This window comes from Penicillium psychrofluorescens, assembly GCF_964197705.1.
Source record: "Penicillium psychrofluorescens genome assembly, chromosome: 5".
Taxonomy (NCBI): Eukaryota; Fungi; Ascomycota; class Eurotiomycetes; order Eurotiales; family Aspergillaceae; genus Penicillium; species Penicillium psychrofluorescens.
The window spans coordinates 2766505-2778533 of record NC_133443.1 but is presented as its reverse complement, the minus strand read 5'-3'; the positions used below and the strand labels follow the sequence as shown (position 1 = coordinate 2778533).

The 12029-nt window shown below is 48.9% G+C and overlaps 5 protein-coding genes across 5 annotated transcripts; 3 read left to right on the top strand and 2 right to left on the bottom strand.

The window, feature by feature from the left end:
- Window positions 1-2110: 2110 nt before the first annotated feature.
- PFLUO_LOCUS8322 (uncharacterized protein) lies at window positions 2111-2914 on the top strand (the record flags this gene model as incomplete). Its single annotated transcript, XM_073786046.1, has 1 exon — window positions 2111-2914. One exon carries the CDS (start codon window positions 2111-2113, stop codon window positions 2912-2914), a length of 804 nt encoding a protein of 267 aa, XP_073642340.1.
- A 695-nt stretch (window positions 2915-3609) lies between these two features.
- PFLUO_LOCUS8321 (uncharacterized protein) lies at window positions 3610-5722 on the top strand (the record flags this gene model as incomplete). The annotated part of the gene is made up of 7 exons (XM_073786045.1): window positions 3610-4018; window positions 4101-4283; window positions 4348-4682; window positions 4760-4881; window positions 4958-5241; window positions 5324-5425; window positions 5523-5722. The coding sequence occupies 7 exons, from the start codon at window positions 3610-3612 to the stop codon at window positions 5720-5722; spliced, it is 1635 nt and encodes a 544-aa protein (XP_073642339.1).
- Window positions 5723-6710: 988 nt separating this feature from the next.
- PFLUO_LOCUS8320 (uncharacterized protein) lies at window positions 6711-7741 on the top strand (the record flags this gene model as incomplete). The annotated part of the gene is made up of 3 exons (XM_073786043.1): window positions 6711-6770; window positions 6827-7122; window positions 7174-7741. The coding sequence occupies 3 exons, from the start codon at window positions 6711-6713 to the stop codon at window positions 7739-7741; spliced, it is 924 nt and encodes a 307-aa protein (XP_073642338.1).
- Window positions 7742-8384: 643 nt separating this feature from the next.
- Window positions 8385-10046, bottom strand: PFLUO_LOCUS8319 (uncharacterized protein; the record flags this gene model as incomplete). Its single annotated transcript, XM_073786042.1, has 1 exon — window positions 8385-10046. The coding sequence occupies one exon, from the start codon at window positions 10044-10046 to the stop codon at window positions 8385-8387; it is 1662 nt and encodes a 553-aa protein (XP_073642337.1).
- A 407-nt stretch (window positions 10047-10453) lies between these two features.
- Window positions 10454-11767, bottom strand: PFLUO_LOCUS8318 (uncharacterized protein; the record flags this gene model as incomplete). Its single annotated transcript, XM_073786041.1, has 1 exon — window positions 10454-11767. The coding sequence occupies one exon, from the start codon at window positions 11765-11767 to the stop codon at window positions 10454-10456; it is 1314 nt and encodes a 437-aa protein (XP_073642336.1).
- Between the last annotated feature and the right edge of the window lie 262 nt (window positions 11768-12029).

Below are 12029 nucleotides of genomic sequence, written 5' to 3'. Positions count from 1 at the left end.
ATCTCCTGTTATAGAAAGTGGCAATGCGGTGCAATTTCCACAGTCCGGCAATTTTTCCCGCTTTCTGCTCCCTATAAATACAGACATTACAGATAGTCTGAATACCATCGTTTTCATCGGTGTCACATCTGACTAGTTTTACTAGTGAATACGCACATTCCGCATTTCCACAGATCTTCTAGCGAGCGTGTGGGGTAACAGGCTAGTTAACTTAACTAGCGCGTTTTAGCCAGCATCGGCCCACCATCTCTCACCCTGCGTCACAACACTCACATGGCCACCGGGAGGACGAAAACTCAGCAGGTAGACATGCTTGCGACAAGACACCCTCTTTCTCCGCAGGCGAGTCGTCAATCACGCCGGTCACGCATTGCGTGCCTGGATTGTCGTCGCCGCAAAGTGAGATGTAATGTTGCGGTATATGGACGACCCTGTACTAACTGCCGTCTCGATGGCTTCGAATGCATCACTCGCCCAGGGAACCCAAGGAATTCCAGAATACCAGCTGATAATACATCTATGGCGGATATCCCTCGGGCTTCGAACAGTGATAACAGTCACGATGAATGTACGGCTACCTCCATAACAACTAGTAGTCAGATGAGCGGCCTTGGTGCTTCTGAGATGAACAGCTTGGAGACTCAACGCGATGGCACCATCCCTGCGGATGCTGGGGCACTGCAACTGAACATGGCACCAAACACCTGCTCGTGTACGTTCTCCGATTTCTCCAGCGATCTGTTTCTAGACCGTCTGGAGAAAATCAACCACCTTCGAGAGGAGAAAGCACTCCTAGAACCAAGCGCTAATTTTCTGAACAGACGACTTGGAGACTAAAAGCGAAGTCCTCTTGTTCTTTTCCTACTATCCTTACCTACAAGCACCCAACCTACGGCGTTTGCAGCCAGCCGACGTAGCTTTTCTGGAATCCAAAAAGAGTCTCCACGTCCCTACGGGGCCGTTCCTGAACAAACTTGTTGCCCACTATTTCCTTTATGTTCACCCGTGCTTGCCAATTATCGACGAGGCGGAATTTTGGCCAATGTTTCATCAGAGAGAGTGTGGGAATTCTTCCTTTTCTCTACTTGTCTTTCAGGCCATGTTGTTCGTTGCTTGCAGTGTAAGTTTCCACATCCCAGTTCCTCGAGACCATCCCGAGGAACCTGCTGTATATTCCAATGACACGTGGCTAATCCTTTTCAAGTACATCTCATTGGCCGAGGCCAGGAAATGGGGCGCTGAATCAATTCTCGCGATACGCAATCTGTTTTACCGACGAGCCAAGGTACGTTTTACACAATATTTGCATCCACTACCCCCGTTTCCGAGGCAAGAGCTGACAAGACGATAAGTTGCTTTATGACTTTGGCGTCGAGGAAGATCATCTTCGTATTTCCCAAGCATTAACATTGCTTACTTTTCAGAGCACCGGCTCAGATCATTTTAGCAACACAACTTGGCTCGCTCTTGCGATCCAGCATGCTCGCGCTGTAAACGCGCATATCTATTATCGGTGCCCAACCAAAGCTAGATACAAGCGGTCCGATCTCAAACGGCTCTGGTGGTGCCTTGTCATTCGTGATCGGAACATTGCATTGGGCATGCGGCGGTCTCTCCAGATTCTTCCCACTCATTTTGACACTGCATCACGAGATCCGTTGCTGCTCGAAGACCTATCTGTGGAGATCAATGCCTCCGAGGTCTATGACCCTAACACCAAAGTCATGCTTTGCCAAATCCTAACCAGCCAGTGCCAGCTTGCTGTTGCTTTGACGACTCTGATAATGACAGTCTATCCTTCGGAACCTTTCCAAGATTCGCAAGAGGGCCTCACGTCTGAATCGACTCGAGTTAACGATACCAAGTCACGTCTCGATTATTGGAAGACCCACCAAATGCTCCTATCATCGCCAGAAGACTCGAATTGCCATGCGTCTATCTCATTTTACAAGCAATTGACTTCTATATATTTTGAGTAAGTGCCGACGACTCCTTTAAGCGAAGCACCTCTAGGAACAAATAGCTGATGTGATTATAAACTAGGACCGCTCGCTTAGCACTATACCACCACATCTCTTTCCGTATTTATCAACACCAGCGCCACGAAAATATGCCCGATATGATGAACGCGGTTAAAGCGATCAATGATAAGGTAAAACGTTTTGTCGTTGATGGCACAGCTGGCCACTTGCCTATCAGTATTGTCGCGTACACTGTCTTGCCGCAGATGTTGTTGAACTTCAATCTTCGACTCGCTGGTAACAATATAGGCCGCAGGCGCCAAGAACAGATCCTGAAGATGTACGCGGAACTTAATGGCCAGTATTGTTTGCGTTACGACGTATCACATGTGACGTTCTGGACGAACCAGATTCTACGTCTGTTTGAGTCGGCCTTATCGCGCAGCAGACTGCGCACTGCGGAACTTGTTCATCGTGAAAGGTTGTCTCCTTTAAAGGGCCCTTCATATTTGCTCGAACTCCAGCCGGCACTATACTTTCAGCTAGCTGGCATGCTTGATTCTTCGATGGCCACCGGTCACCTGGCTCTAGAACAACCGAAGTCCACGTCGATAACCTCAACAACTGCTTTTTCTATGCCCTTGGAATTCCCGCTGTGTCCAGAGCTCGCAGAGGCTTCTTTTTCACATCCTCGATCAGATCCCCAACAGTTTGACCAAACAGTGCCACTCCAACCTGTGCTGGAAATAGAAGATTCCGCAGCCAGCACAGAGCAAATTACTGGGCATGGTTGCATGAACAGAATGCTCGCGCCGAGCATTAGCAATTCGAGCCCTGATGCGGTACACCTTTTCGACGAAGAAACTACGGATGTGGATGGCAGCGAGCTCATTAAAAGCGACCCAGCTTCAGTTGACATGCTCTGGAGCGGTATAGCGTTATTTGGAGAGTAACCGTGATCATATAGTAGCAGATTAATATGTGTGTATTGTTTCTTTTGACCGCCTTCCACTCCCTTGTCTACTCTTCCCTCTTTTTCATATTCACTTTGAACCCATAGATTCTGAAATCGTCAAGTTCCGATCTGGGGTATGGACGAAAAATGCTGTAATAAATTACAGTATCATGGCTTCTTCCCATCTCGCTTAAATGGTATGTATATTGTAGGCGAATATTATTAGACAGAGCACTGTTCATAGGATCTTCAAAGATAGCAGTGTAAATGATGTGTGTAACAACATGCCACTTTCCAGGTAATCAGCGTGATGGCATGTCATTATGACACCACGACTGCATCCCATGTCGGTATTACTGAATGTTAGGCGGATCCCAAAGTCAGTGATCTACATTACTGCACCTCGGTTCCGGGATTGCTGGGGATTTGCGGGGTAGTGGGCCTTGCCACTACCACGATCCCTCAAATGAACATTGCATGGTTGTTAGCTGCCCGCTTCTCAGGGTCCCGTCCGAACCCTCGGCTAAGTATCCACTTGCGCACTGTGCTTCAGCCCCTGCTCTTGGTCCATCTTCTATCAGAATCTGTATCTTCTTAAGGACTTTGAGACGTATTATTTAAATAGGACACCATGTTCTCCGAGCATTGGTATTCCACCAGTCTGTGTCCTCATAAGGGAGATTCTTGTGAATCATGCTATTTAACTCTCCAAATGCAACCACAATCCTTGCGAGCATCAGCGGCATAGCCACTCATGTTCTCTTCTATCGCCATGGCGAATGGGACATCAAGGCTCCTCAGCTCGTGATCTCATACCTTGTTCTCCTGCTAGTTGCCATAGTTCTGGAGCGGATGGAGCTGTATGGCCCTGACGCTGGCGTACCACACCACTGGGCCGTCAAAGTGGTGGGACACCATGTACTGGGCATCTATGGGAGCATGCTCTTCTATAGAGCCTTTTTGCACCGTCTATCACAGTTTCCGGGGCCAGTCCTCGCAAGATTATCAAACTTCTATGTGTCTGCCCTGTCAGCTAGAAAGCTACATCTTTACGAGGAGGTCGAGAAACTCCACAAGCAGTATGGGGATTACGTGCGGTTAGGTTAGAAATATTGTCCCTCTTCCATTTCCTCGCTACGTCCAAACAATGCCGACTAACGAAAGCAACTCTTTTAAACCACCAGGGCCCACTGAGTTGTCCATTGCGGATCCAGACGCAGTAAAAGCGATATACAGCTCTCAGGCAAAGGTCTCCAAGGGCCCATGGTACACGATATTGGAACCGCGGGTCTCACTCCAGATGGTCAGGAATAAGCAAGAACATGCGCGGCGAAGAAAAGTCTGGGATCAAGGCTTCAGCGCCCGAGGTATGGAATCTGCACCACCTGGAATGACCCACATGGCTCTGGAGTTGTATTCTAATGATTTTAGCCCTGCGTGATTATGAACCTCGCGTCTCTCATTACACAGATCAACTCATCCAGGCTATCGATAAGGATCTGGGGACTTCAATGAATGTCTCCCGGTGGTTCAATTACTACAGCTTTGACGTGATGGGTGATCTGTCATTTGGGAAATCATTCAATATGCTGGTCGATGGGCAAGACGCTTACATTTTAAAGCAATTGCACGCCGACATGAAAGGCATTGGGCTCTTTAGCCACCTGACCTGGCTGTTTCCATTCATTAAGAGGATACCTGGTGTGAACGCGGACTATCTCAAATTTTGGAATTGGGTAGACGGGCGTGTCAATGAGAGAATTCAGGTTAGTCTATCTTTCTCAATCATTCAGGGAAGACGGGAGTCCAAGAGTTCGAAAGCTCATGGAACGTTTGGGGACAGAATAATCCCGATCGTCCAGATGTTTTCTCATGGATCCTCAAAGCATATGAGCAAGGTCCCAAAACCAAGCAGGACCACCTCGACCTTCATGGGGATGCGTACTTGATTATCGTTGCCGGCAGGTATCGTACCCATTTGTTCTCTCCTTGTTTTTCTTGATGATGAAAAAGGGCCTGAACTTACTTATTGGATCCATAGTGACACCACTGCTGCGACCCTTACCAACATTTTCTTCCACCTAAGCGCAGACCTCACTTTGTACAAAAAGCTACAGACAGAGTTAGATGCCTTGCCAGACCTGTCTCACGACAAGTTGACAGGAGTGAAACTACTTGACGCAGTGATCAATGAAACTCTCCGGCTACACCCCGCTGTGCCATCCGGTACCCAGCGTTTGTCTCCGCCGGGAGGTATGACTATTGGCAACACATATATCCCCGGAGACGTGATGGTATGCATACCATCACACACATTGTTCAGAGGTAAGAAAATTATCCTGTCACTAGCGCTTCACCAATCAGAAATGGAACCATACAGGTATATAGCAGTACTAACCGTGGTCAGATGAGCGAGTCTTTGTTCGGCCAGGGGAGTTCTTACCTGAGAGGTGGACTACCAGCCCAGAACTTGTCAAAAATGTATCAGCATTTATTCCATTCAATAGTGGTATGTTTGTCACATTGGTTGATTTCTTTACCTATACTTTTTTCACAAAAGGACAGTACAAGCGCCTGTTCTGAAGAGCTAACAATCTCTTACGCAGGCCCATATGCCTGTGTTGGGAAACAATTCGCCCTGATGGAGCTCCGCCGGGTGGTCGCTGAGATTCTAACCCGTTATGATGTCTCGTTCGCTCCAGACCAAATGGAGTCTGCTTTCTGGGATGGAAAGCGCGATACATTTACATTGGTCACGGCACCGTTACAGCTGATATTCAAGAAGAGGGAGGGCAAGGAACTCTGATATGCTACAGAACAAACAAATTAATAGTTTGGTTGCATCTTCACCTTAAATTTCTTTCACTTGTTTCCTGTTCCGTTCTTGTTCAATCCCCCTAGGCTCACTAGTAGGATCTCGATAGAAAGCCTCATCATTTTTTCCTCTTTTTGATCCATTTTCCATCCATAATGCCATACAAATGAAGGGTTCGGTTGATTTTCTTTATGCTCACATTTGCGCCCGCATCTCCAGATCACGCATATATATGTACCAGTGTCCAAAATCACCTCTGCACATCAATTCCCCAATCTCCCTGATCCATAATACTATCTTGTCACGCTAGTAAGAATCTAGTTAGGTGGTGAGCTCTGCCATGGCCCAATGCGCAAGACGTCCGAGCTCACCATCTAACTTCCCTAGCACAACTGTAAACAGGCCACACCTACCTAAATCGATATTTACATCAAAATGGGACACGCCCTAGATGACATCTGTGACTATTAAGAAGGACTGAAACATAACAACGCGAAGTCTACGTAATATTTCACCTAATACTGGTCGCCCGGCGTCCAAAAGAATCCTTACACCTGTTTGTGGCCCAATTTGGAGGCCCATGGCGCAAATCCCAACACAAATGGGCTGGGACTGGGCCGACGACGTGGGCCCTGATGAAGCCTAGATAAGATGTCACATCGCAGTGAAAGAGCTGAATATGGCAATAAAATCCATTCAATATTAATAAATACATCTATTTACCATATAGTCAAAATCTTACTTAGAATAAAAATTGAACGTAGAATTTAATCATCTGGATGGAGTTTGGGACACTATCTCCGCTGGCAGGGTGCGGGGTTGCGGATGGCTATTAGTGAGCCGGGGGGGGCCTAACTTTCCCTGTCTGATGTGTTGCATGAAAAAACCTGAGTTGTCTACTCTGTCTCTTTTCTTAAGCTTCGCTCCAAATCAGATCTAGCATAATTACCAGTATTTAACCGACGGCTGCCTTTTCACCATGTCTTCCCCACCGAACATTCCTCTCGTCAAGCTGCAAGATGGCACCGAAATATCAGTGGTACGACTTCATCTCTATCTTCTGCACTGGCGAATGACTTGCTCACTATTGAACAGCTGGGATTTGGCACCGGAACAGCGTGGTACAAGCCCGACCGCTTCTCTGCCTTCAACCCAGACATGGTCAAGATGGCCAAGGACGCCATCACCGTTGGCTATCGTCATCTCGATACTGCAGAGGGATATGGCACCGAGACTGAGCTCGGCCAGGCCATCAAGGAAAGCGACGTGCCCCGCGAGGAGCTCTTCGTCACCACCAAGCTGGCTCAGACGATCAGCGAGGGCAAAATCGAGGACATCCCTGTTGGCCTCGAGAACTGTCTGAAGCGAATGCAGCTGGACTACGTCGATTTGTAAGCAGCTGTACCACTCTAACCCATCACTTATAGCTGATGATGGGCCAGGCTTTGCCTCCATTCTCCATATACAACCAAGGACAACATCTACGACGAAGCTGCTGTCGCCGAGACATGGAAGCTCTTTGAGTCTCTTCAGCGCTCCGGCAAGGCTCGCACGATTGGCATCTCCAACTTTCGTCAGGTCCACGTCGAGAATCTACTCAAGACTGCCGAGATTAAACCCGTCGTCAACCAGATCCAGTTTAATCCCTATATCCAAGGCGCGCCACAGTACGCTAAGTGGCTGCAGTCTCATGGCATTGCCGTCCAGAGCTGGATGAGTCTCGCACCCATTACATGGCTGAAGGGAAAGCACCTCGAGGCTACCTTGGAAGAGCTCTCGGCCAAGTATGAAGTGAGCAAGAGCACCATTTTGATCCGCTGGCAGCTGGACCAGAAAATCATCGTGCTTAACACTACCAAGAAGGTTGAGCGAATGAAGGAGTTCTTCGCAGCCGTTGATTTGAAGCTGAGTGAAGAAGATAGAGACAAGATTACAAAAGTTGGACAAGAAGCGCATCTGCGTATTCCGGTGGGGAACCTCTTTGACGGGGGCGATTACAGTCCGTACTGAGCTTCTGGGAGAAGAGCGACGCTACAGAGACATTAGACGATCAATGTGAAGATGTTCTATTTGCTGCGTGACTTGCATCGACACGAGTCTATGACGTGAATTGGTCCAACTGGTGTTCTAACCATTCTCCGGGTATGAGACGGCCGTAGCTGCAGTCAATTAATTCGCTCTACAGGGTCATTTGGGCATGTGGAGACCTCAGAAAAAGGCGTTAGCGTGCTGACGGCTAGAAATTGGCGGAATGGTGGGATGGCGGGATGATGAAATCCTTATGGGCGATCGATCAGGCGATCAGGATGCTGCAGATGAAACCACCTAGTAATTTACTAGTGATGGTCTTACCCGACAGGTTTAAATCAAGGATTTATTCCTTTCCGGTTTGTATGCCATTTTGGGACGTTTTACGTGCTAGATTTGACTTCTCACTTTTCCTAGTTTGCATTTTCACAACATGATTTCTTTAATGAAGTTGAGGGATGTTGGCTAACTTCGTTACTAACAAATTCAGCTTTGAACGACTCCAAATCTTAGTTTAATCTGAATAAAAACCAAGAAAGCAAATATCAATTTTAACTAGGCATCTTTTGTAATTAACGATGTTCAAATCGACCAACTTGACCATCTCTGTTGAAAAGAGTCTCCCTTAACCAGATAACAAATCAGCCGCCTTTTCTGCTACAGCGTAAAGCATTGCCTGATAGTGAGCCGCCACTGTGACTGGGAGGATACTAGCATCGACCACGCGCAATCCTTCTACGCCATATACGCATAGGTTCGTGTCCACAGCTTTTCCCATTGCGACAGATCCTGCTGGATGGTAGAAAGTGTTTCCACCGTGTCTCACTCGGACATCAATTTCCTTGTCGGTTGAATCAGGCCTCAAGGGAGCCACTCCCTGGCCTGTGGTCTCGCACTCTATGATGTCTCGTCCCTCGGACGTGCCAAACAGAAGCTTGTTGACTTGTCTGATGCCGACTCGCATGACTGCACGGTCAACTTCTGACGCGTAGTAGTTTGGGTCAATGCGTGGAGGGGACAAGGGGTCCGCCGACGCCAGCGTAATGCTACCCATGGAGGTAGGCGCCATGCCCAATACTGCCGTTGCGATGTGGGTACCGTCCATGGGAACATCAACTTTGGCAATAGGCGCGCCTGCAGGAGCATAGATGACCAAGATCTCGAGATGGCAGACATCTGACGCCAGGTAAGGGTGATCCTTGGTAATTGTCTCGCCATCGCATTTCAAGGCATGTTCCAAATCCTCGCGTCGAACTCGTACGGAAACGACCCAGTCAGAAGGCAGACCTTTGGCGTAAGCCGGGTCACTCCAGAGCGGCGTACCAATGGAAAGACCTTTCTCTGGCTCTCGTAATCTCCACCATTGATTGAAGGCAAAGTGATCATGGAAATTGCGACCAACCTCGGGAGCATTGACAAGCTGGGGGATCCCGTGCTGTTTTAGCTCTTCAGCTGGACCTATGCCGGAAAGCATCAACACCTGTGGCGTGCGATAAGCGCCAGCCGACACGATTACCTCCCGGGACGCCATGAAACGTTGTCCATCAAGAGTCTCAACACCAGTAGCAACTTTTTTGCCATTTTTTTCCTCCAGCAAAACGCGCCTGATAGTTGTGTCTGTGAGGACGCTGACGCTGGATTGCAAAGAGAGCCCATAGATCTCGTTGGCTATCTGACGCTGACCGTCACGCCAATTCTCTGTCAATTCTGCCAATCCCTCCGGAGATCCAGCGTTGGCATCTGGCGTGTACTTCACTCCCAGACGCTCCCACGCGGCCCTTATCGGTTCCCTCAGGGGGTACTGACGCTTGGGGCTGCTGGCAGAGACTGATATATTATGAATAGGGCCATGGTAGCCGTGTTGTGTAGGATTCAGGCCCGCATCAAAATGTGTCTCCGAGCGTTTGGAGTATGGTAGCAGACCCTCATAACTCCAGCCCGGGTCGCCGACCTTTTCGGCCCAACGATCGTAGTCACCTCTGTTGCCGCGGGTCCAGGTACCATAATTGATAGCTGAGCTTCCACCAAGAGCTTTGCCAGCACTGTTGTAGCATTCTCGACCGTTTAGATGCGTCTGAGGTACCGTGTTGAAGGCATAATCGAGTGGAGAGCCATGAGCGCCGAAGCAGGCTAGTGGGGCGCTGGTGAGAGGGTGTCCGGCCACGTTGGGGCCCGCCTCAATGACAAGGATACGACGTGATGACTGACTTTCCGCCAGGCGAGTGGCGAGGGCGCACCCAGTCAATCCACCCCCGATGATAATATAGTCGTGTGCCATATCGGACATAATGTGAAGAGAGACTTCACGAAAAGGAACTTCTGGAGTTGGTAGGTAATAAGCTAGAATCGAAAGAGATTTGAGGTATTTCAAATGGACGAAGGTGTATTCATTTTCCAGGGGGCACTCGGATCTTTTATACCAGAGGCAAGGGCATCACTGTTCATTCAATTATTTCTAACAGCATGCTTGATAATCTGTATACTGTAGGCTGCTAAGCCATTTACGCTATCTAGATTCGTCATCCAGTGGGTCTCCACTGATTAAACTACACGATCGGACCAATGAAACGGTTGAACCTTGCTCCACCACCAACCTTCTAGACGAAATGGGGGCCATATGGATGAAACAACAACCGTAAACTAAGCTACCTGTCCCTGTTGCAAAGCTGAACGTTTCCACTCCCGTGAAATTTTTCAAGAGTTTTGCAGGGTACAACACGACTTGAAAGTCTGCAATGCCTGAACACAAGACCAACCACGCAGACATTTTGTCGTTTCCATGGCCATCTCCAGGGAATAGTCCTGGCATTTCGGGCTGCTTTCCAACATCTCCTTCACAATTAGGGCCTTTTCATCTTGAATCCAATCCACGATTAACTCGGTTGAAATATCTGTCCCAGGATATGCAGACCGGCTCGATACCTCGAGGTCCCTCATGTTGTCTTCTCGGATTCTTTGCATCTCCAGCTCATATCGCATTCGCTCTATCGCGACAAAGACAGCCCACTGTGAATCATATATCCCCTCACGGTGGGGCCAGGATCGAAGGAGCTCGATGCTTCTCCGACGTAGGCTGTAACTGGGACATTGGAAGGCGATCGTGAAAAGTGCCGGCAAAACCCCCATATCCAGGGTGAAGGCCGGGCGTTCTGGATACTTCAAAAACAACTCTTCGACGAGCGCAAGACTGATCTCGTATTCGGGTTTGAATTTATCAAGGGCTACCGGGTCCCGAACAAGGCACGTTCTCACGGACACCGACATGGTGTTCCATAGAATATCCATAATATCTGCTGCTTTCTGGCTCTTGCGATCCAGAAGACCATACCGCCGGGTACTTAGATCCTTGAAGTTCTCAATGAACTGGGCTAGCTCCGACAATATCTCTTGTTGCTGCATCAGTAACCGCCTATAATCTGACGCGATCTCTTGATCGGGCAGGGACCAAGAACTTGAAACGAAAGGGAAAGCGCGGCTTGCTAGAGGTTCAATGGCACGGCGCGCCTCTTGCACACTCATAAATGGATTTGAAAGATCCAAGTCTGAATGAGAAGAAGAAGGCAGCTCTTCTTCAATACGAAGGACCGGGCCCCCAACCCCATAGTAGGCAGACTGGATATCGAGTTGCGCAAAGGCCGCGACCAGACAATCTTCTATAGGGGACTCGTGGGCTGGTGAGGTGACAAGTTGCCTTTGAGCTTTTAGCTCGTCCACGATCCGAAGACCTGCACGAAGATGGTGGAACGCTTCGTCGTATCGCCCCCGTAGCAGTTCCATCAAAAGAAATAATAGGCAGCAAACTAGCACGACCTCTTGCTTATGGGGATCATGCGATACAGAGCGGCTGTTCAAGTTAGCAAGTGACCGACCCGCCTGGTCCATGGCGAAGTAGTGCCAGTTACTGGAGAGATCTTGACCAGGAAGTGGAGCACCGCTAACTTCAATATCTTGGTAGATCGCGCTCAGCGCCACAGCCGCATGGGACACAGCCCGCTCCCCAGTTCCCATTTGGAGGACCAATTTCCGCCATAAAACGGAATCGAAAAAGTCTCCTAGGGCTGGAAGTACCCTGTATTGGAAATGGGAGAAACACCGCTTTTCGTCCGAAGTCATAGACCCCGTAGAGCCGTTTGTCGGCCTCTGAAAGAGTAATCTGCTGGGGGCTTTACGGTTTCTCCAGCCTGACTTCTTGGGGAAAGGCAGTCGCTGTACATCATAGCCGTCGCAGGGTCGGCCTGTGGACGTGCAATTCTCACACACGTTCAGAGTT